Source organism: Scyliorhinus canicula, chromosome 19 (genome assembly GCF_902713615.1).
Source record: "Scyliorhinus canicula chromosome 19, sScyCan1.1, whole genome shotgun sequence".
Classification (NCBI taxonomy): Eukaryota; Metazoa; Chordata; class Chondrichthyes; order Carcharhiniformes; family Scyliorhinidae; genus Scyliorhinus; species Scyliorhinus canicula.
In genome coordinates this window covers 46538510-46563607 of record NC_052164.1, presented here as the reverse complement: position 1 = coordinate 46563607, position 25098 = coordinate 46538510, and the positions used below count along the sequence as shown (strand labels likewise).

Below are 25098 nucleotides of genomic sequence, written 5' to 3'. Positions count from 1 at the left end.
AACCTACGCCAGCAGGACTGGCCAAAAACGGACGGCCACGTGGCCCATCGGGACCCAGAGAATTACCGGAGGGAGGGGTGTCGCTGGCAACGGCCCCCGACCGGCGTGGTGTGAAGTCCGCCCAAAAAATGGCGCCGGAGAATACAGCAGCCGGCGTCGGGGCGGAGTTCGCGCCGCCCCCCCAGGGGAATCTCCGGCCCAGCAGGGGGTTGGAGAATCTCGCCCACTGTGTCTATCAAAGAAGGCACAACCTTTAAATTAGAGGTGGATCGATCATGGCTGGAAACATTTCTTAGTGGAAATCTGGAACTCTCGCCGCCTCACCCACTGAAAGCTGTTGAGGTTGGAGGTCGAGATTAATAGATTTTATTCGACAAGGGTATTAAGGGTCACAGGACCACAGCAGATATATAGAGTTAAGATACAGATCAGTCATAATCTAACTGAATGGGGAATTAGGTTAAAGTACTGAATGGCCCCATCCTGTTCTCGTGCCTTGTCCCAGGGACAGGGAATCAGTGAATCTGGGAAAGATGGAGTGTGTGTTCGTGCAATGAGATAATAATAATAATGATTGAATATTGGAGCATTGACCTCAAAAGCAATTAAAGGCTTGTGACATAAGGTCATGAGTGAATGAAATACATCAATTTAGCCATTACATTGCTAGTTGACAGGTATCGTAGGGCTCGATTCAACCAAATGGGATCAAAGCCCCAAAGCGAGTGCGTTTAGCCGTATGTTTCCCGGCGCTTACAATGTCGAGAAACATAGGCTATTCGATAAGCATGCCGGATCTCTCCAGTGCAGTGAGAGATCGGGAAGCTCCCCTCAGTTGCCTGCATACCCATGGAGGGCATCCCAGCCTGATGGCACATGTGCGCAAAAAATACCAGCTTGGCATCACCAACCTGGTATCCCGGCAGTAGCTATGCCAGCTGGCAATGCCACCTGGACACCTTGGCAGTGCCAGGGTGACACCCAGGTGGCACTGCCACAATGCCCAGGTGTCACCTGTAGTGCCAGGGCACCACCCTGCCCAAAAGACATGCAGCTGGGGTCCTCTGATCCCCTGGGTACCCCCACAAGTGCCACTCCATCTGGTTTGTGAGGAGCAGTGCTGAATGGAGCTTCCCCAACATCTCCGAGGCAAAGGAGGTTGATTCTAAAGCCTCAGGTACCTCGGGAATCTGCACATAGTGAGGCTTACTGTCTCGCATTGGATCTCGCAAGGTGTTGTGAGCCGGATAGATTCTGGGAGTGGGGTCTCGCGGCTTTTATCGGCCACGGTGTTCTGCAGCGAGCTGCTTTTCCGGCGCAGCGTGGCTGGAGGATTGCGCCCATAGACCCCTACTGTACAGAGAGGCCATTTGGCCCATTCAGTCTGCACTGACCCTTCGAAAGACCACCTTACCTAGGCCCAAAGCCCCATCCTGTAACCCCACCCTCAGAGGCAATTTAGTATGACTTAACCTGCACATCTTTGGACTGTGGGAGGAAACCGAAGCACCAGGATGAAACCCACGCAGACACAGGAAGAACGTGCAAACTCCACACAGACAGTCATCTGAGGTCGGAATTGAAACCAGGTCCCTGGTGCTGTGACGCAGCAGTGCTAACCACTGTGCCACCGTGCTGCCTATACATAAATCAGGATAGAACAGTCAAGTGTGATGAATGCAGAAAAGTATCAGATATATTGTATTATTTGTCTGTTGCAGTTAGGTTATTAAAATAATTTAGGTTAATGTATCCATATTTGCTAAAGCTGTGTTTCAGGGGTTAAGACCTAGGCAGGCTGTGATTAGTCATGGGAGGGACTGGGTCTGTTTCTGAGTTTGGTTTTTAAGCCCTGTCTGCGTCTGTTCTTTATTTAATTTTCGAGGTCTGCTCTGGATTCTGAGGGTATTAGGTGTGTTTCTCAGGCTGACTTCTGAAGGTTTCTCTCCCAAAGACTTTACGAATAAATTTAAAAGCCATTGAGTGTTAACTTTATTAATAAGTGGCATTTGACCTGTGTGTGTGAATTTTGCTTCATTAAAATTTTAGAAGTAGATGGGAAAGTAAGCTCAAAGACCTATATTTATTTTTTTAAAGAACTGTTTAACTGTTAATTGAAAGGTGTTCTTTCCTTGGATGTTACTGGAGTTAACCCTGCGTTAATAATGTTTGTTCTGAAACAAAAAATCCCTGTTTGTCAATGGAAGCACTGTGGGGCAGGGATGGGAGAGGAGAGAGAGAGAGAGAGAGAGACAGAACACCTGGACATACTATTGGCAGGGGTAGGGTGGGCGCTGGGGACATGTGGAAGGTGAAGATCAAGCAGAAAGAAGTGAGGAGACCGCCACTCCCACCCATCACAGCAGGTCAGGACAACCTTGTATATCAGCTGGACAACGTTTATTACAGTACCCTGCACAGACCATGTGCTGGATCTTGAACTAAAACTCCTCCACACTGGACCCCTACTGTTACTTGGTGCGTTGCCACCAACGTGCTTGGCTGTAGCTCGGCACAGCTTGTTTGGCAGGAGGCAAGACTCTAACAGCACTGACATGAGTGGTTAACCACTTGGACGCAAAATCAATTTTGGATGAAAGGCAGTCAGCTCACCAATTACCCAAGCGGTGCAGAAGTTAAGCAGGAGCCCACCCATGGCCACAGTGCCATACTGAGACTGGACAGCAGCACAGCCAGGAGCAGATCTTCCTTCGATGCTCCAGGCACCAGCTGATCTCTGTCCATGGGAAAGATGGCAGTGAAGTTTCTTTCAAACGCCGGCTCCAGCAGGTTTTTCATTCTCAACCCATCCGCTTTTAATCTCTGCACAAGTCCTCGCTATTCACATGAAAGCAAATAATTGACGCTGACTGATTCTGAGATTGTTGGATTGATTTGGTTGGCTCGAAGTTTCTTTTTAAAATTAGAATCATAGAACCGCTCCAGTACCGAAGGAGGCCATTCAGCCCATCGAGTCTGCACCAGCCGTCCGAAAGAGCACCCTACGAAGGCTCAACCCCCCACCTGATCCCGTAACCCAGGGCCCTGGGATTGTGAGGCAACAGTGCTAATCATTGTGCCACTGTAATCTCAGGGAGCACATCTCTGCACAGTGACAAAACTCAAATCAAGCCCCTGGGAGAGCGAGCGAGCTTTATATCCTTTCTCCTTCATGTACTTACCTAACTGCTTCTTGAATGCTATTCACATCAATTATTCCTTCTGGTAACACAAGTTTCTCCTGAATTCCTGATTGGATATATTAGTGACTATCTTATATTTCTGCAACCTAGCTTTGGATTTCTCGCAAGTGGAAATATCTTTTCTACGTCTGCTCAATCGGATTCCTTCATATGTTTAGAGACCGCCACTGGGATGCCTACCATAGACTCCGTACTGTGCAGAATTTGGCCCATCGAGTCTGCACTAACCTTCTGAAAGAGCACCCTACATAGTTCCACTCACCCCCCGCCCCATCCCCGTAACCCCACCTAACCAGCACCTCTCAGTCTTCTCCTTTCTGGAGGGAAGTGTTCTGTTTGATCTGCTCCCAGCGTCACGAGCTGTCTACGGTTGCATGTTCTTACCCTGTTTGACCTGGGTCAGGACAAATTCCAGCTCTGCCATGTGGTGGATGCTGACCAGGTTTCCCTCAGACCTGACACAGCTTTTCTGCGATTCCTGCCAGCTCCTCCTCTCCGTGTTCAGCCGATAGCAGCTGCACTGAAATGGCAGCCAGCCCACCTCACACTTGGTCTTCCGGTTAACCCAGATATCTAACAGGGAAATAAAAAAAACAAAGGTTATCTCCTCAACCAAAATGTCCCCTCAGTGTTTCTTACAGCTAAACTCTTGTACATAAACACACTTGGTACACGATAGTCATTTGGAAAGATGCATTCCTGTGTTCTGAAATGTTTTTTTTAAAAAAGTTTTCGATTTATCTAACGCCTTCCGTCACCTCAGGATGATCCAAAAATGCTTTGTAGGCTGGTTTAGCACACTGCGCTAAATCGCTGGTTTTGAAAGCAGACCAAGGCAGGCCTGCAGCACGGTTCAATTCCCGTACCAGCCTCCCCGAACAGGCGCCGGAATGTGGCGACTAGGAGCTTTCCCCAGTAACTTCATTGAAGCCTACTCGTGACAATAAGCGATTTTCATTTTCATATACTTTTCAAACTGTAGTCCCTGTTAGAATGTTGCAGCAGAACCAATTTTCACACAGAAAATTTCCACAAACAGCAATGAGATAACGCAGCGATAATCTGCTTTCGTAATTTTGTTTGAGGGATAAATACTGACCAGGGCACATCGGAGAACTTCCCTGCTCTTCTTCAAGGAGTGCCAGGGAATCTTTTATGCCAACCGGGAGAAAGGTCGAAGCCTGGGATTCATGCTTCATCTGAAAGATGGCACCTTTGACAATGTAGCACTCCCTCAGTACTGAACTAGAAATGGCAGCTTAGATTTGGTGCTCAAGTATTTGGCGCGAGGCTTGAACCCACAGCTATGTAACTCAGAGGTGGATGTGTGATGCCTGAGCCACAGCTGATACCATTCATTAGTTTACAGGCCTGTCCTCCCTGCACTGAAGAAATTGATAATGTTGAGGACGTGGCATCAGAAACCAACATGATAGCTGTACTCAATGACTGCAGGAGAGTTCCATCCAATGCCAATGGACGAGTAATCCAGCAGCCCACACTAATGCTCTTGGGACAGGGGCTCAAATCCCTTCACGGCCGCTGGTGGAATTTGAAGTCAGGTAATAAATCTGGAATATAAAGCTAATCTCAGTAATGGTGACCACGACACCCATCATCGTTTGTCTCAATGTGGCAATTGGGGATGGACAACAAATGCTGGCCTTGCCCAGGGAAGCCCACATCCCATCAAAGACTCAATAAAAATACCTCATTTGTACTTCTGTGTTCAGTCTTTGGCACCGAACCTCACACAGGATGTATTGGGCTCGGAGGAGAGGCAGATGCTCTGCCAGAAGATTGGAATAGTTTTGAGGGTTATGATGACAGGTTATATGAACTTGGTTTTTATTCCCTTGAATATAAAAGATGAAAGAGTAATTTGATTGAGGTGAATAAAATGTTAAAAGGATTTGTCAGAGTCGGGAGAGGGTACGTATTTCTCCTAATGGCTGACATGGATGGGGTGGTGAAGTGGAATCAAGAGCCATGAACACAATCTAAATATTAGAAAGCTCGAGCAGCAGAAATCTGTGGACATTGTTATGGACCATGGTTTAAAGAACCACGAAGTGCATCATGAAGTTCACCTGATCCACAACTTTTAATAGATTGTGGTATGGGGAGCACATGGCCCACTCTACAGGCGTGGTACAGCAGACAGCTAACAGTAATTTGTAAAGCAAAACAGTGTTTATTCCATGAACTCAAGTTAACCTTTTTAAAACATACAGTGAACATCTTAGTGACCATCAATTCAAAGACAACCCCCAAAGAATACAACACGAAGTAATCCTTAAACGTTCCTTTTAACATCCATAAGACATTAAAAAAAAAACTTTTAACAGAAGCACATCAGGTTTAAATTCACTACTGAGAACAGTTGTCACTCTGAATTCACCAAATTATCAAGAGATAGTCTTTACATGGCAGAGAGAACAACATTACACCTTCTCTGGCTGGATGTAGCTCCAACACTAAAACAAAATCAAAAAACACAGACACACCCAAGCTTTTCTCAAACTGAAACTAAAAAGCAGAGGTAGAGCTCAGCTCCATCCACACTCTGACATGACTGCAGTAACTTGAGCAGACAAACATTTCTTAAAGTGACATTCTCATGACACCTCCCCCCAAGAAAAAAAATAAACCATCAACTTCAAGATGGTTTCATTTTTCACCTTTTCACTATCCTTAAAGAAGTGCACACAGTAAATATACTTTTTCGTTTCAAAAAACAATACATGCAAACAGGTATAATAATATAGTCCATTTTTTTGTTCTTCTTCCTCTAACGAGAATCCCTCTCTATTGACAATATTTGGCCGCTGACGTCACCACCGGCGCATGCGCGATGTGGGTTTCTCTTACGCTTCCGCTATGGCGAAAGGCCGTGGCGGCCGCGGAAGGAGAAAGAGTGCACCCAGGGCACTGGCCCGGAGTCTGAGCGGGGGGCCCCGATCGCGGGCCAGGCCACCGTGGGGGAACCCCATGGGTTTCGATCGCCCCTCGCCCCCCCCCCCCAGGACGCCGGGGCCCACTCGCGCCGCTGATCCCGCCGTTACAGAGGTGGTTCAAACCTCGGCGGCGGGAGAGGCCTCCCAGTGGCGGGACTTCGGCCCATCCGGGCCGGAGAATCACCGCAGGGGCCTCGCCGATCGGAGTGGCGAGATCCCCACCACCGCCACTTCCTGGGTGGCGGAGAATCTCTGCCACGGCGGGAGCGGGATTTTCGGCGGCCCGAGGTGATTCTCCGACCCTGCTGGGGGTCGGAGAATTTCGCCCAGTGAACATCTTAGGAACCATCAATTCAAATTCAACCACCAGAGAATATAACACTAAGTAATCCTTAAACTTTCCTCTTAGCATTTATGGCAGCACGGTAGCATTGTGGATAGCACAATCGCTTCACAGCTCCAGGGTCCCAGGTTCGATTCCGGCTTGGGTCACTGTCTGTGTGGAGTCTGCACATCCTCCCCGTGTGTGCGTGGGTTTCCTCCGGGTGCTCCGGTTTCCTCCCACAGTCCAAAGATGTGCAGGTTAGGTGGATTGGCCATGATAAATTACCCTTAGTGACCAAAATTGCCCTTAGTGTTGGGTGGGGTTACTGGGTTATGGGGATAGGGTGGAGGTGTTGACCTTAGGTAGGGTGCTCTTTCCAGGAGCCAGTGCAGACTCGATGGGCCGAATGGCCTCCTTCTGCACTGTAAAGTCTATGAATAAGACATAAAAAAACCTTATAACAGAAGCATATCAGGTTTAAATTCACTACTGAGAACAGTTATCACTCTGAATTCACCAAATGATCAAGAGATAGTCTTTACATGGCAGAGAGAATAACATTACACCTTTTTTGGCTAGCTGCAGCTCCAACAAGGGGTGGTTTAGCACACAGCTAAATCGCTGGCTTTGAAAGCAGACCAAGGCAGGTCAGCAGCACTGTTCAATTCCCGTACCAGCCTCCCCGAACTAGGCGACTAGGGGCTTTTCACAGTAATTTCATTGAAGCCTACTTGTGACAATAAGCGATTTTCATTTTCAACACTAAAACGAAACCAAAGAACACAGACACACGGAAGCTTTTCTCAAAATGAAACTAAAAAGCAGAGCCAGAGCTCAGCTCCACCCACACTCTGACATGACTGCAGTAACTTGAGCAGACAAACATTTCTTAAAAGTGACATTCTCATGACAACATGGAGATTAACCGATATTTGTTAGGTAAGGATAGCCAGAGATACTTGGAGTTGAGGTACATATTAGCCTTAAGCTAACTGAATGATAGGGTAGGTCTGATGGGCTGAATGGCTTCCTCCAGTTCCTACAGAAAGAATGGCCATCAAGGCAAAATAATAGCAGCTGGTATGTAGCTCATGGGGCAGTATCTCCCCGGTAGGTTTCCCTGAGATATTGCACTCGGTGCCACCTTACCATTTTAGTTCACTTGGCTAAGCAGCTGGTTCATGATGCAAAGCAAAGCCAGCAGTGCATGTTCAATTCCTGGACAGGCTGAGGTTATTCATGATGGCCCCGCTTCTCACGTTTGCCCCTTGCCTGAGGTGTGGTGATCCTCAGGTTAAATCACCACCAGTCACCTCTCTCACTCAAAGAGGAAAGCAGCCAATGGACATCTGGGACTGTGGTGACTTTATCCTACCGTCGTTTAGTGATTCCCCTTAGCGATAAAGAGATGGGCATGTGATTCTGAGAGTCTTTAATCCTTTTTGCTGAGATATCTTTTGGCTTCAATCTTTCATGTCTGACTCCAAGTTCCTTATGTCTGCAGTGGCATAGTTGCCCGAGTCAGAACATACATACAAACATATGAATTAGGATCAGGAGAAGGCCACTTGGCCCTTGCTCAGCAATTCAGTACAATAATGGCCGATCTGATTGTAACCTCGACTTGCCATTCCCACCTAACCCTGATAACCTTTCACCCCTTTACCTATCAAGATTCTGCTTCTGTAACCTTTTGAGTTTCAGAGACCCACAACCCTCAGAGAAAATAATTCTCCTCATCTCTGTCTTAAATGGGCGATTCCTTATTTTTATGATGTGGAGATGCCGGCGTTGGACTGGGGTGAGCACAGTAAGAAGTCTTACAACACCAGGTTAAAGTCCAACAGGTTTGTTTCAAACACGAGCTTTCGGAGCACGGCTCCTTCACCTGAAGAAGGAGCCGTGCTCCGAAAGCTCGTGTTTGAAACAAACCTGTTGGACTTTAACCTGGTGTTGTAAGACTTCTTACTGTCCTTATTTTTAAACATTGACTCCTAGTTCTAGTTTTTTTCCACAGGCAGAAACATCCTCTCCACATCCACACTGTGAAGACGCCACTGGATCTCATATGTTTTCAATCAAGTCGCCTCTTACTCTTCTAAACTCCAACAGATACAAGCCTAGCCTGACCAACCTTTTCTCATAAGACAACCCGCACATTCCAGGTGTTTGGTCTACGTTGCGGGTTCATGTTCTACTCCAGAAACTTAAGCATGGATTTTGGGAGGGAGAGAGAGGTTCACTGGCAGACCTGCCATCTTTTGGATGAGACATTAAAACATCGAAACCTTATCTATCTTCTCCAGTAGATGTGAAGGATGCCATGGCACTATTTTGAAGATGAGATGGTGAGTTCTCCTGTGTCTTGGCCAATATAGCACGGTACCACAGTGGTTAGCACAGTTGCTTCAGGGCTCCAGGGTCCCAGATTCGATTCCCAGCTTGGGTCACTGTCTGTGCGGAGTTTGCACGTTCTCCCCCAGTCTACGTGGGTTTCCTAACCCGGGTGCTCCGGTTTCCTCCCACAGTCCAAAAATGTGCAAGTTAGGTGGATTGGCTATGTTAAATTGCCCTTAAGTGTCCACAAAAGGTTAAGTGGGGTTATGGGGATAGGGTGAAGGTGTACGGATAGGGTGGAGATCTGGGCTTAGGTAGGATGTTCTTTCAAAGGGCAGGTGCAGACTCGATGGGCTGAATGGCACACTTCTGCACTGTAAAAAAAAATGCAGCTGGTTAGCAAAGTTGCTTCCCAGCTCCATGGTCCCAGGTTCGATTCCCGACTTGAGTCACTGTCTGTGTGGAGTCTGCACGTTCTCCCCGTGTCTGTGTGGGTTTCCTGCGGGTGCTCTGGTTTCCTCTCACAATCCAAAGATGTGCAGGTTAGGTGGATTCGCCATGCTAAATTGCCCTTAGTGTCCAAAAAGGTTAAGTGGGGTTATGGGGATAAGGTGGCGGTGTGGCCTTAAGGAGGGTGCTCTTTCCAAGAGCCGGTGTAGACTCGATGGGCCGAATGGCCTCCTTCTGCACTGTAAATTCTATGATTCTATAATATTCATCCCTCAATCAACTGCACCAAGATTGCCTGTTGCCGCGTTACTGTGTCATTGCCGTTACTGTGTGGGAGCTTGCTGTGCACAACTTTTGCTGAGTTTCCTACGACAGTGAATGCAGGTCAAAAAGTGCCTTGATGGCTGTAAAGGATGTTGGGACATCAAGGTTATGGAAAGCCCAACATATATTATAGCTCTTTTGGTGGTCGTCACACGTCTCAAAGTACTTTACTGCCAATGAAGTACAATTTGAAGTGTAATCGCTGTTGTAATGTAGAAAACACAGCAGCCAATTTGTACACAGCAAGCTCCCACCATCAGTAATGTGATAATGCCCAGAAATCCATTCAAGCGACTCTGACTGAAGGACTGGCCAGGACCCTAAGAATGACCCCATTCCTCCTTTTTCGGTTTAGCACAGACACTCAGCACGATCGGTCTCTTTTAAAAACAAACTGCAGCTCGCCGCCTCCCTTCCTGACCCTCGCCACTCGCTTCCCTTCTCCCTGATAACCCAAGCTCGCCTCCACCCTCGCTGAACTCCAGTGGGAACACTTCCTTCTTACCTACTCTGCCCTGGCCCCTCACAATGTTGAAAGATATGTGTGCCCTGTTTTGCATGCGTATTTACCACCTCGTGTGCATTTTATTTCATAAAGGGTGTCAGAGTTCCAGGCAAAAAGTTAACAGCAACTTTAAAAATTCTGTTGCACAGCAAATATGAAATAAACACATGTTTACCACATCCCTTGACAGACTTATCCGACAAATATCTTCTCAATCTCTCTCCTGAAAGTCTAAATTGATCCCCAGTATCGACAGTCGCTTGGGTTCTAGATTTCCACTATCACTCTTGTGTGAAAGGTGCTTCCGGATTTCATACCTGAGCCCAAATGTTAAAATTGTACCCCCTTGTTCTGGAAGAGGGAGTATTCTTCTCCAGGGGTTGGGGGGGGGGGGGGCTCTGAATCATGTCACATTATTATGAATTGATCCGCTTTCAAACCCTTTTGTTTCTTTCCTTTTCCAAGGGTTTGTGCTATTTATAGAATTCTGCCCCCGTTAATGCCTCTAATATTTTCAAAATGTAAACCGTAAATCTGGAGAAGGGATTATTTAATAACTCACTGTTCAGGCAGGCTGGTGCTTTTTATTTAAGTGCTTATGATGACAAACCTGAACTTTCAATAACCGCCGCTATTTACAACAAATTGCTAAATTTAGCTCCCATCTATCACGATGGTTGGTGACTGGAACAGAGCAGCCAAGGACACATGGTACAAAGAGGTCGGAAAAACCAGGATGTCTCTGGAAGATGTTATTCGGGTAAAAAGGAAGTGGGAAAAGAGACTGTCTGAAGAGGTGTTCCAGGCCATTGGGGAGTGAATGACTCCAACCAATGGGTCAAATGGCCAAGCGAAAGGCGTTTAAAGGAGAGGGGATTTTTGACAGATAGCACAGAATTAGAAGACAATGGACAGAGCACATTAGCTTGAAAGGGTGAACACGAAGCCAGGCTGGAGGCCAACATCTAATGAACTAATGAGATAAAGGGTGCGATCTAACCAAATTGCAACAGAGTCCTGTATCGAGGACTTTTAGCCAGGTGTTCCCTGGTGCTCAGAGAGCCGAGAAAGACCACGATGTTGCAATCAGAGGCCTCAGCGGGGAACACCCCGTCAAGGCCGCACTTAGTCCTGTTTTCTGCACTGAGCAGCTCCACTCATCAGAACTCCTCAGCCAGGAGGAAATTGGGACGCCATTTTTAAATGACACCCCAATCTCTCACCCCCCCCCTTACCAACGACGTGACCCATGGGGGGTCACGGTAACACAGTGGTGAGCACGGTTGCTTCACAGCTCCAGGGTCCCAGGTTCAATTCTCAGCTTGGGTCACTGTCTGTGCGGATTCTGCACGTTCTCTCCGTATCTGCGTGGGTTTCCTCCGGGTGCTCCGGTTTCCTCCCACAGTCCAAAGATGTGTAGGTTAGGTGGATTAGCTATGCTAAATTGCTCTTGGTGTCCAAGGAGGTTGGGTGGGGTTGCTGGGTTACAGGGATAGGGTAGAGGTGTGGGCTTGAGTGGGGTTCTCTTTCCAAGTTGCAGACTTGATGAGCTGAATGGCCTCCTTCTGCACTGTAAATTCTATGATTCTGTTCTATCAACCCCCAAAGACCCAACTCACCTATGAATGGGTCCTCAGGCACCCCGTCCCCTCTCCTCACCTCATACAGGCAGGGCACCCCCAGGCCCCAACGTGGGCACAGTAGCACCCTAGCACTGCCATCCTAGCACCTGGCAGTGCCCCTGCCAGCCTGACAGTATTACATGGGCACCTTGGCAGTGCCAGGCTGGTACCTGGATGGCACTGCCAGAGTACCAGTCCCAGAGGGCCCCTGATCCCCTGGGAGAACCCCCGCCCCCAAAGTGCCGATCCACCTGGTCACATTCGTGGGGTCCAGTACTGAACAGCACTTGCCTATGATCTCCAAGGCGAAGGGGTTTGATCCCAAAGGCACGGGACAGCAAGGTACCATAGTGGTTAGCACAGTTGCTGCACAGCTCCAGGGTCCCAGGTTCGATTCCCGGCTTGGGTCACTGTCTGTGCGGAGTCTGCACGTTCTCTCCGTGTTTGCATGGGTTTCCTCCGGGTGTGCCAGTTTCCTCCCACAGCCCAAAGATGTGCAGGTTAGGTGGATTGGCCATGCTAAATTGCCCTTAGTGTCCAAAAAAAGATTAGGTGGGGTTACAGAGATAGGGTGGAGGTGTAGGGATAAGGTTTAGGTATGGGCTTGGGTAGGGTGCTCTTTCCAAGGGCCGGTGTAGACTCGATGGGCCGAATGGCCTCCTTCTGCACTGTAAATTCTATGATTCTATGAGATCAGGCGAGCTGCATATTAGAGTGAGACTAACTATTTATTCTAATATGCAGATTTGCCAAATACTGGGCGGGATCCAGATGGTGACGTCTCGTGCGATCCCATTAGATTTCGCGAGGCGTGCAGCTGGGTAAATCCCGGAAGAGGCATCTCCCGGCATCCATCGGCTGTGTTGTGCCCCCCTTTTCGGTGGGTAGATTGCGCCCAAAGAAGGAATAGGGGAAAGAGAGAGAAACTCAGTAACATAACGGATTATGCATCATGTATTTGGAAATGTAACTTACCGTCTAACCATTAATGTTTTGACCTCTGCTGCATGACAATAAAGGAATTATCAGAACTGACTGGTGTCAGATCCAAATCTCTTGCAAAATCTTACACTCAGCACAAAGCAGAGTATTTCCGAGGAGGCCCAGGATGACCTGGTCTGATGGGTACAGTATTATAGTGAGCAAAGCATAATTTCCTCCATATGACATTCTGCCAAGAGTCCTGTAAACTCACTCTGAGGTCAGTGATCCTCGAGGGAGCTGGGTCACTTCAGGACATCCTATTTATTGCACTTAGGGTGCTGCCAAAATACCATCTGCTTTCAGTCAAATTAGCAGGAGTCTCACAATCTACCGCAAACCTCCAGCACTATTACACAGCCAAATCAGAGACACATACAATTCCTTAAGTTCCCCACAAGCTTAGCTGCCATTCATTAAACCATGAAATCAGGAGTTTCTTCAACAGCTAGTTGATTTGTTCTATAGATCAACCTACCATCTGTGAATCTTACAAATACTCTTAATTACTTTAAGGGCAGCACGGTAGCACAGTGGTTAGCACAATTGCTTCACAGCTCCAGGATCCCAGGTTCGATTCCCGGCTTGGGTCACTGTCTGTGCGGAGTCTGCACATCCTCCCCATGTGTGCGTGGGTTTCCTCTGGGTGCTCCGGTTTCCTCCCACAGTCCAAAGATGTGCAGGTTAGATGGATTGGCCATGATAAATTGCCCTCCGTGTCCAAAATTGCCCTTAGTGTTGGGTGGGGTTACTGGGTTATGGGGATAGGGTGGAAGTGTTGACCTCGGGTAGGGTGCTCTTTCCAAGAGCCGGTGCAGACTCGATGGGTCGAGTGGCCTCCTTCTGCACTGTAAATTCTATGATAATCTATGATTATTCTAGGACAAAGGTTCGGCACAACATCGTGGGCCGAAGGGCCTGTTCTGTGCAGTATTTTTCTATGTTCTATGTTCTTACAAATACTCAGTACTGGTCCTCAGTGGGCCCTGGACCACATCTAAATGATTTAATACTGCTGGTTATTAAGATCTTTCTTTTCCTCATGTTCCACAACATCCTCCGGGTCATTGAAATTTCACTGACTTCTTTCATAAGATCTTACTCTAGTTATCCAAGATGCTGTTTGGTGCTGCGATCGACGAACCAGTTAGCTTAGGCTGGATACTCTTTTACGGCATTCACGGACACATGGGCCGAATGGCCTCCTTCTGTGCTATGGTGGGTGGGTCCCTCTCTCATTTCTCAACCTATTTTCCATTTCGGCATTTTCTCTATTTTGTTTTAATCTCCCATGACCTCCGGTGCCACCATGATTCCCGACCCCATCTTCAAACCTCCAGCCTCTCCCGGACCTTCTACTACCCCCTCGCAACCTTCAAATCCACAGCCTCTCTCTAACCCCCACTCCCCAGCCTACACCCAGTCTCCCATTAATCTTAGATTGCAGAGGTTTTGTCCCTTATTGACACCAATGCGCTGGATTCCTCACCTGGGAGACTAAGTGTTCCCGCCGGTGCTGAATAGCATGCGATTCCGTTGGGGACGCTGTTTGTTCAGCGACTCAAGACATACAAATGGGCCATCACTTTGCCAGCGTGAATTGGAAGCAATTCTCGGCCCAGTGGGCCATGTAACCACTGGGGCTAGAATTAGTGCTAAAGAGCCTGACAAGCTGGAGCTTGCCACACACTCATTACAATCAGGAAGATGGCCCAGAAAAGACCTGTCTTCCCCACCTCTGATTTTGGGAGTCTGAAGTGGTCCCACTGCTCGATACCAATGGGGAGATGGGGAACGCCCTCTTCCCCAGGGTTTGCTGCAGGCTCAAGCTTGCCCTCCTGAACTGCGCCTTGGAGGAGGTGGCAGATGTAGTCAGCGCTGCCAGTCTGACTAGGAGGAGACTGCTTGTGATCCTGAGGGGTCGGGGTCACTGGTGAGGCCTCTGCTCTGACAGGGACAGTGTACCAGGAAGGGTTCCAAAGGCTACGGTGCAAGTGTCCCCTGGTTGAGGTGAATTCTGCTAATCCCCCGCTTCCTCTGTAGTGGGGCAGCGCTTGTGGAGTGCGAGCATCTGGTGCGCCACTGATTGAGCTTGAACATGCCCATCCTCTTGATGATACCACAGCGGTTTGAGCATTTCCAGAGGGGCGGCTGGGTGGGCTCCCATATCATCAGATGCTCTCCGAACATTAACAGGACACAATGTTCAGTCTTCAGCGTGGGCAGCCAGGGGCTTGTAAGTAGTACCAAAGGGGTGCATTTAAATCACATACTGCAGCAATGGCGGTCTGAACCAGGCCACTCCACTCCCGAGGGCCCCCCCCCAGTCCATGAACTTGCCACCATGTCGTTCCCTGCTGTTCCCCCCCCGGCAGCCTCCCCCCAGAAATCCCGACAATTCTGAGAGTCTTTGGCGAGTTGTTTTTAGCCGCTCGCTCCCCCTCAGCTGCCATCGCACCCAGGCCACTTGTAAATAATTCGCCAATTCATGCCCATGTGACTTCTGCCTAAGAGGGGCAGAGCTCCATGGAGGGGTGGAGGATAAAGTGTCCAACCTGCTAATAACAGTTCTGCATGGACTTCCCGGCGCGGGGCGCAGACTTCGAGAATGGCACCATTGCGCGCTATTCTCCGCCTGACTGCATTTCTCCTTGCCAGCGGCAGTAAGTGTAGAATTTAGCCCAAGTTCTCAATGCGACAGCTGTGACTCTGGCACGGTCAGAGCAAAGCACTAGTTTAATCTCTTCATTGGATCATTCAATGGTGAAAGCCCAGCAAGAGACCATTCTTACCCCTGCTAATGTTCTCCCTTCAGAATCTTATCTAATTCCCTTTTGAAAGCCATGATTGAATCTGTCTGCACCAGTCTCAGGCACCACATTCTAGATCCTAACCACTCGCTGCTTAAAAAGCATTCTCCTCATGTCCTTTAGGGCAGCGCGGTGGCACAGTGGTTAGCATTGCTGCCTCACAGCGCCAGGGACCCGGGTTCAATTCCAGCTTGGGTGACTGTGTAGAGTTTGCACGTTCTCCCTATGGTTGCGTGGGTTTGCTCCCACAGTCCAAAGATGGACAGGCTAGGTGGATTGGCCATGTTTAATTGTCCCTTTGTGTCCAAACGTTTAGGTGGGGTTATTGGGTTCATGGGATAGGGTGGGCATGGGTCTAGATAGGGTGCTCTTTCAGAGGGTCAGTGCAGACGTGTGCACTGTAGCCATTCTATTTTATGTTGCTTTTGCTTCTGTCGCCTTTCCCCATGTATTTGTGTAATTCATTTCCTCATCCTTCCACCAACGGGAACAGTTTTCAGCCACTCCCCCCCCCCCCCCATCTACTCTGATCAAACCCCTCACAATTTCGAACACCTCTAATAAATCCCTTCCAAACTTCTCTCCTCCAAGGATAACAGCTTCAGATTCTCCAATCTATCCAACGTAGCTGAAGTCCCTCATCCCTGGAACAATTCTCACAAGCACCCCCCTTCTGTACATTCTCTAAAGCCTTCACTTCTTTCTGAATGTTTGGTGCCCAGAAATGGACTCAACATTCCAGTTGAGGCCAAGTCAATGGTTTCTAAAGGTTCATCCTGACCTTGCTTTTGTACTCCTATGTCTTCATTTATACAGTCCAGTACCTCCATCCCCTTTTAACCACTTTCTCTACCTGTTCTGCCACCTTCAATGATTTGTGCCTATATATCACCAGATCTCTCTGTTCCTGGACTCCCTTTAGAATTGTACCCTTTAGTTTACACTGCCTGTACTCGTTTTTCCTAACAAAATATATCCTTTCACATTTCCGTGCATTAAATGCCATCTGTCAATGTGTCCACCATTCCATCAACCTGTCTAAGTCCTCTTGACACCCATCGCTATCCTCTTCACACTTAACAATGGGTCCACGTTTTGACTTATCTGCAAATGATGAAATTGTGCCTTGGACATCCAAGTCTAGGTATATCAAGAAACTGCCAACCCTCGGAGAGCCCCATTGCACACCTGCTAACAGTCTGGAAAATAACTCTTCACCCCTAGTCTCTTTGCCCATCACTCGGCCAACTTCATATTCATGCTGCCACTGGCTTCAACTACGTGGGCAAATTTGCTATGTGGCTCAATCAAACACCTCTTGGAAGTCCAAATACACCACAGCGACTGCATTCCACTCATCGGTGCGCTCTGTTAATTCAACCCCTCAAGCAAGTTGGTCAAACGATTTGCTTTCTGCTGATTCTCCTTGGTTAACCTACATTTTTCTAGTAACTGTTATCTTTGTCCTGGATTACCATTTCTGGAAGCTTTCCCACCATCAAAACTGAACTGTAGTTGCTGCGCTTATGCTTATACCATTTCTTGAATCTTGGATTAGATTGGAAAATTATGGCCAGCACTTCTATAGTTTTACTCTCATCAGTATCCAGAGAGGCATCTCATCCCATCCTGATGACTTGTCAACATGAAGTACAACCAGCCTTGACATCACCTCTTCTTGAAGATATCCCATCTGAAGCCTCAACTATATCCTCTTTTACTCTAACTTTGGCAGCATCTTCTTCCTTGGTAAAGGAAGATTAAAAGTATGAATGTAATAAATACCTCAGGCTCCCCCTGCCTCCATGTGTAGATCAGATCCACTTTTTTGCCCCTAATTAAGCTTACATCACCTCTTACCACCTTATTGTGATCCATATGCCTACAAGCACTTTTTGGATTCCCTTTTATATTGGCTGTCTCTCTCTTCTCACACCCAGATCTGCTGAAATCTCCATCAGGTTTGATTTATGGAGCGTGTGTTCCTGTTTGTTTTCCTACCTGTGGTCACAGTATCGTTGGACTTTGGCTTCTTCTTGCAGACATACGGCCGGGCAATGCCGCAATCTTTGTTTTGCCATCTTCCGGAAGATTCCGTCCGGATAACTCCACAATTTTCCTCCAGTGAATTTGCTGGCTGGTCTGTAGGAGAGAAGAAAGGAAGTACTGTTAAGCCTGGGCCTAGACCAGGCCAAGAACAGGCCTCCTGTTGGTTTGTGTTATGGCCACAATGGGGACACCTCGCTCTCCAAAACACTGTTCACACAAACCAGTAAACCACAGAAACGACCCTAAACCCAGCACCAGTCTGTGGCTTAGTGGCAATCCTCAGCTATGGGAACAGTACAGACACAACAGCCTCAGCAGCATCCAATTAGAGAACAGAATAAAATCAGGTGAAGTTTGCACTGCTATCCAATGATCACTGTTGTAAAATGAGCCTCGCATCAAGTGATCAGCTTCAGATCAGGATTTCAACCAAATTAATTGATAGATAGCATCAGGTATCAGACCCTATGATCAACTTGTGCAGCCAGAATTGAGAGAGAGAGAGAGCACAAAAGACAGAAAGCAAGACGCGGAAGAACGAGAAAGAGACAACAAGCTAACAGAGTGAAAGAGAGAAAGGTTTTGAGAAGAGTTTTTAGACACATATTTGATCTGTTTGGTACGGCATATCTATGACTAAGCAAGGAGTGTTATATTACTCTTTGGTAATATATCGTTACTCTTTGCTTCGTAATCCAGAATCGTCTGATGGTGTGATTCTGAAGAAACCACCAATCTTTAACTCAAAGCAAAACTGATTTCTTGAATAACGATTGATTAATATTGAGTTTGCACACTCCACAGAACTATAACTAGTAATCAAGTAATCTATATTAAAGTAATAACTCATTTAAACTACACATGCTGCTTCTATCTAATATTAACTATGCTGTGATCTATCTCTCTTACACTCTACTGGTGAGAAACTCCTGGTCAGAAGAACTCAAGATCCTCGGAGTTCTCATATTTATAGTGGGAACTAGTGGTGCCCTCTAGTGGTTGTGTTACACTGAAATGTAATAATTAACCCTTTATTTCTCTACATATATACATATTACAAGGAGTGTCTGAAAACAGATGCTGCGATAATGTGGTAAAAAAAAAACATGCATAGTCCCATGTTTCTCTCTAGCAATCTGGAATGTTCTATTTGCCGCCTGGGGCTCACCTGTCACATGGTCACTTAAGCAGAGTATAGGTGGACATAGACATCTGTACCCTTTATAAAGTACACGAGAATTCAATGAAGTTACTGTGAAAAGCCCCTAGTCGTCACAATCCAGCGCCTGTTCGGGGAGACAAGGATGAATAAAAATGGCACGAACAGGAATGTAGTTGTGTGGATACAGAATGTGTGCTTCTTGGATTCGCATGATGTGGGTGGTGGTGTTCCATGGGAATCTTTATCTGGTCCTTTGTGTTTTCCCATTTATGTAAAAGATTTGGACACAGGCACAAAAGAATGAGATTAAAGTTTGCTGATATTAGAACACATGGTAAACTGAAGAAGCAAGTTGGTGATGACAGGAGGACAAAAGCCAGGTTAATGGATTGGGCAGATAGGTTGGCAGATGCAGTTCAATGGCAAAATGATATGAAATAGTACATTTTCAAAAAAGAACATTATGAAAAATTAGGACATTTGCAACAGAGTGCAAGAACAGAGAGTGTGCATCATTGGCAATATTTCTTTTGATTATGGGCGTAGAGAAGAGAGATCAAAAGTTACTTAATATTTATTCAACTGATTACCACTCTCCCAGTTGAGGTACTTCAATGGTGATCCATCAGACCATTGCCATCCGCCATCAATGTCCAGATCATTCAGACCAATCCACAGAGTAGAACTATAACCGGTCAGCAGACCTAGAAAAGGAGACAACCCACATCTCAATGAAAAACCGAGTAAAATGCTGGTTTGTGACATTCTGCCTAGATTAACTCCAAACATTTGTGGGCATCATCACTTCAGGTGGAAGTGCTTCTCCTTGCACCAGGCACCTTCCAGTACCTCAAACCTATAACTACGCCAGGCACAGGAGTACAAGCACGCAGCTTCCCTTTCCTGGTGACACGTGAATGGCCTCCAGTGACTGAAGGGATGGGAAGGGGCAAGGTCAGTTGGGAGGAGGTGACTCAGGGTGATGGGTGATATTTGAGTTCTGCTATGCTGCTGATGCAAACTCATTGAAAACCTTGGGCACAATCAAACGGCCACTCTGCGCCTGAAAAGTCAGGGGAGACCCCGGTTCCAGGACCTACCTGGCTTGCAAGACCTCGCGAGATCTAACGCGATGTAAATCCTGCCCATTATGGGCGGAAACACCTTCAGGCAAATCTGTATATTAAAGTAAGACAGCTAGTTTCACCTTAATGTACAGATTGCTGAGGTACCCGAGGAGTTGGGATCTATCCCCTTCAACTAGGGAGACCTCAGGTGAGCGCCATTCAGGACTGGTTTCCACAAATGGGGACCAGATGGAACAGCACTCGGGGGGGACTCCCAGGGGATCGGTTGGCAGGAGCACCGCCAGGGTGCTATGTTGGCACTGCCAAGATGCCAAGCTGGCATGAGAGAGCAGGGCCCTCTCATAGTGCATTGGGGCTTGGGTGGAGAGTTAAGGATCACTTTGGGGGCTCCAGCAATTGGGATGCCATTTAAAAATGATGCCCCGATATCGCTTTACACTAAGGAGTTACGGTGAGTGGAGCTCCTCAGTGCATAAACGGGGCTATGTGAGGCCTTAGCCGCGCGATCCCCGCTGAGGCCCCTTTTCTAACCGTGGTGCTGTTTTATAGCGTTGTGGTTTCTCGAAGCTGCAAGTGCCGGGAAACACGTGGCTAAACGTGCTCGCCGTGGGACTCTGTTCCCATTTAGTTAAATCCCACCCCTTGGTAATGAATGCGTGTCCCCACATCGTGGCTGGTAATTTTCCAGCCCTGTCGTGTTGGGACCCACCATGGAAATTCAGTGGCCCAGACTAAATTTCTTGACATTTAGCGGGACCAGGTGACCTTGGCAATGGGAGGGGCCAGAAATACCTGCTCCGCGAGTGGGAATTTGGAATCCAATTTAAAATGAAGACATATTGGAAATTTCCACTACGCCCACTCAATAATCAGGAAGATAGTAACTCAGCACTTAGAAAGAGTCAGGAGCTAGTGTGTTCGGATTAGTGACATTCCTATGCAGTATGAAAGCAGTCCAATAATGCCTGCTTCACCCCACCCTGCTCCTCCAGCCATCGTTGTTTAAAACTAAAACGCACAAAACTGAAGCCGGCACTAGTAGCCGCTCAGAGCCTGAACTCTGATGCATCTCGACAACTCCTGTTAGACTTGGCCCTTGACCAATTGCCAGAGGAAGTGACTCACAACATGGGACACCTTCCAACTTGTGTTGAGGCAGAATATTGGCAAGAGCTATCCCTAGGCTTCGGCCTAGCCCCTCCTCGAGAGTCCAGGCTGGGGCAGGTCACGTGACCAGCAGAGGCCTGCTGTGGAAAAGAAAATACTGGAAAGATACACAAACATATTGGAGCAAGAACAGTCAACGAGACCGTAATACACAGAGTAGAAGCCTCTGGGCCTAAACTTCAGCAGCAGCCTACTTTCCACAAATTTGTATCACTGATGGGAAGCAGATGCTGGCATTGCCAGAGCCAAGAAGATTGGTTGTGCTCTGAACGGTGCTGGATCATCACCCCTTTGACTATGGAGCTGCCAATATTCCAGTCTGTGTACTCGACTCGGAAAGTTCTGGAATGTGCATTGACTGCTGGAAGTTTTGTTTGGAAAGTGGTAATCCTTCCCTTTAGAATGTGCCTCCTGATGCAGAAGTGTTGGCTTCTTCTAAAAAATTTCCAACGGATTGCTGTTGGCAACAATCAGATGAGCCTATTCTGGCTCTGCTCCTCCCTCTGTACCCCAATCCACCCACTCAACACTTTGGGTGGCTCAGGCTTTCTCATCGTAATAAGTGGAGTTTGTACCACTTCCTAATAGCCAAGAAACAGGTCGAGCCAGTTGCGATGGCTGAATGGTTAAGGCGTTGGACTCAAAATCAAATCGGGTTTTTTTCTATGCAGGTTCGAGCCCTGTTCACAGCCATTGCGATTTCAGATGTTTAGAATCATATAATTCATACAGTCATAGAATCTCTACAGTGCAGAAGGAGGCCATTCAGCCCATCAAGTCTGCACCAACCCTCTGAAAGAGCACCCTACCTCGGCCCAGTCCCCACACTCTCCCCATAACCCCTAACCCCACCTAACCTTTACATCCCTTGACACCAAGGGGCAATTTTTTAGCATGGCCAATCCACCTAACCTACACATTTTTGGACTGTAGGAGGAAACCGGAGCATCCAGAGGAAACCCACGCAGACACAGGGAGAAAGTGCAGACTCCACACAGACAGTGACCCACGGCCAGAATTGAACCCAGGTCCCTCGAGCTGTGGGGCAGCAGTGCTAATCACTGTGCCGGCCTTATTCGGCTCCCCAGGGAAACTGCTGACTCAAGAAATGATGAGGCGAAGTCAAGGCTGGCAAGACGCTAATTAAGAGGGAGGAGCCTCAGCGTTTATTGACCGCACCCGACATCGAGTTTGTCATTGGGGGAGAGGGCCCACAGCGCAACATCTCAGCGAGGGATTTTTGAAAGAAGGAGAGGGGGAAAAAAGGGGAAAATAACAAAGAACAAAGAAAATAACAGCACAGGAACAGGCCCTTCGGCCCTCCCAGCCTGCACCGACTGCCAGTTTAATCTTTTCAAGGGCAAAGTCTGAAGATTTGACTCCTGGCGAAAGACAACTGATAGTCCATCAGTGATTGTGACACTGGCGTGACAGTGAAGAACTGGAATGGTAAAGAGAATGCACAGCTACAAAGAGGTTGAGATACAGGATGAATAAACCCAGGATTGTTTTGCTGTGTTAGTTTGGCTCTGCGGGTACACTCTTGACTCTGAGTCTGAAGGTCAGGGTTCTGCCCTCAGTCCACAGACATGAGCACGTAATCTAGGCTGATGTCTCAGTGCAGGACTGAGGGAGAGCTGTATTCTTTGAAGAGGTTAATTTTCAGATGAGACTTAAAACAGTGACCACGCCTGCCTGATCAGGTGGATGTGAAAGATTCAATGCAGCTATTCAAGTTTCCCCCATGACCTGACCGCACTCAATGAAAACAGATTCAAAGACTGTGGAACTTTGCTGTGTGAAAATTGGTTGCCTTGTCTCCCTACAGCGGCTACACAAGTCAAATAGTGCTCGTGAAGGACTATTGTACCAGAAGGCTGCTGTTTAAATTCAAGTTATTTGTTTCATCTAACGCCACACGTTCCATTTGTGATTTGAACCACCTGCTACTTGCCGTTTTTCAATGTCCCCCGCATTGGAGAAAGCTGATGGAACACAGAATAAATAACCTGCATTTACATAGCCTCTTTCACAAGCTCAAGACTTCCTGAAGCACGTTACAAGTATTTTTGAAGTGTTGACACCGTGGAAATGAAGCAGCCAATTAGCGCACAGCAAGATCCCTGAAAGAGCAGTGTGATTTGACCAGATCAGCTGTTTTTTGTGATTCTGGCCAATGGCCAGGGGATAATTCTTGGTCCCACCATTAGGAGAAGCTCCCCTGTTCTTCTATCGAGTAGTTCCGTGGGGTCTTTTACATCCACCTGAAGGGGCAGACGGCGCCTTGGCTTAATGGCACATCCGAAAGACAGCAACTTTGAAAGTGCAGCACTCCCTGAGTACCCAACTGCAGCGGCAGTGTAGGTTACAGGCCAACATGTCTGGAGTGGGCCTTGAACCCAGGACTTTGTGACTTGGTTGGACACGCTACCGACTGAGGCATGGCTGGCCTGTCTTCCTGCCGTACCGTTAATGTAGGTTTGCTCGTGAAGTTCAGTAATGCTGAGGAGGTCAGAGCTCTGCTGCTGACAGCTAATCCAGGCCTCGCTCCAGGAGAGAGTGGACTGAAAGTTGAACTGATAGCAGCTCTTGGTCAATGGGTCCTTGTCCCAGAATGTTTCACAGTCATCACCTAAGGACAGAAAAGGTTTATCATTAAAAGTCCACAGAACCAGGAGACTCATCCAATTCAGCTAACAGGCACACCAATTAAGGCCACAGATTTTCACAAGAGATCACAAACAAACCGGCCAGACAATACATATTTTGCAAGTGAGAATATCGATATGAGAGGAAACCCTGCTGTAAACAGAGTAATCAAAATCTTCTTTGACAAAGAGTCATCGGACTCTCAACTGTAGGAACAATGTCAAAGTTCCAAGTCAGGATCGTGTCTGACTTTGAAGGAGAACACAGAGGTGGTGGTGTTCCCAAAAGCATCCTGTCCTTGTCCCTCTGGGTTGCAGAGGTCACGGCTTTGGCAAGTGCTGTTGAAGAAGATTTGGATGGTTGTTACAGTGCATCGTATAGATCATACACACCCTAGCCACACATAGCAGATTATGAACCTTCAGCACTGTGCACAATTACGACCGTTAGCTCTCAACCGCTGTCGACACACCCTCCTTCAGCTCATTACTTCCTTGTTCACTCCCCAACCCTCCATCATTGCTGACACATCCCCTCTTTCATTCCATTCCCTCCAACCTCTCGCCTTCCATGGCCCATTATCTCCTGCATTCCCCTCATCTCCTGCTGTTCTTTTCCCCAACTCTTCCATCCCCCACTCATCAGCTTCCTCCTCTCACCTCCCACCCTCCATGCCCACCCCTCTCCAATGTGCCAGCTGTAGCTCAATGGGTAGCATTCTCTACAAGCATGCAAATATATGATTTAGGAACAGGACTAGGCCACTCGCCCCTCGAGCCTACTCTGCCATTCAATAAGATAGTAGCCAATTTATTAGTAACCTCCTCCCTACCCCCCGTTAACTATTTGCCTCTCTTGCTCTCCAAGGATCTATATAGCTCTGCCTTAAAAATATTCAAAAACTCTGCTTCCACCTTTTCAGGAAGAGAGTTCCAAAGACTCATGACCCTTGGAGAGAAGAACATTTCTCCTCATCTCGGGCTTCAATGGGCAAGCCTTTATTTATTTTTATTTTTCCAATTATGGTACAGTTTAGCGTTGCCAATCCACCTACCTTGCACATCTTTGGGTTGTGAGGGTGAGACCCATGCAGACACGGGGAGAATGTGTAAACTCCATACGGACAGTGACCTGGAGCCGGGATTCGAACCCGGGTCCTCGGTGCTGTAAAGGCGAACCCTTACTTTCAACAGTGTCCCTTATTCTAGGTTCGTCCACAACTGGAAACATCCTCTCCACATCCATCCTGTCAAGAAATCCCTCAGGATCTTATATGTTTCAAGAAAGTCACCTGTTATTCTTCTAAACTCCAGTAGTTAACAAGCCTAGTCTGTCCAACCTTTCCTCATAAGACAGCTTAACCACCCCCTGGTATTTGCCCGGTAAACCTCCGCTGAACTTTATAAACACATCATAATAATCTTTATTGTCACAAGTAGCCTTACATTAACACTGCAATGAAGTTACTG

At 47.5% G+C, this 25098-nt stretch overlaps 1 protein-coding gene across 2 annotated transcripts in view; it reads right to left on the bottom strand.

Annotated features, from left to right (window-relative positions):
- The window catches only part of mrc2 (mannose receptor, C type 2), a 293165-nt gene that overhangs the window by 169529 nt on the left and 98538 nt on the right, over positions 1-25098 (bottom strand). For both annotated transcript variants that reach the window (XR_005458165.1, XM_038778997.1), the window contains exons 4-7: positions 23448-23612; positions 19316-19429; positions 17516-17656; positions 3588-3776 (exon numbers count right to left, since the gene is read on the bottom strand). Coding sequence is in view for 1 of the 2 variants with exons in the window: in XM_038778997.1 (XP_038634925.1) it covers positions 3588-3776; positions 17516-17656; positions 19316-19429; positions 23448-23612 (609 nt within the window). In the remaining variant the exon portion in view is untranslated. The remainder of the gene's footprint in view (positions 1-3587; positions 3777-17515; positions 17657-19315; positions 19430-23447; positions 23613-25098) is intronic.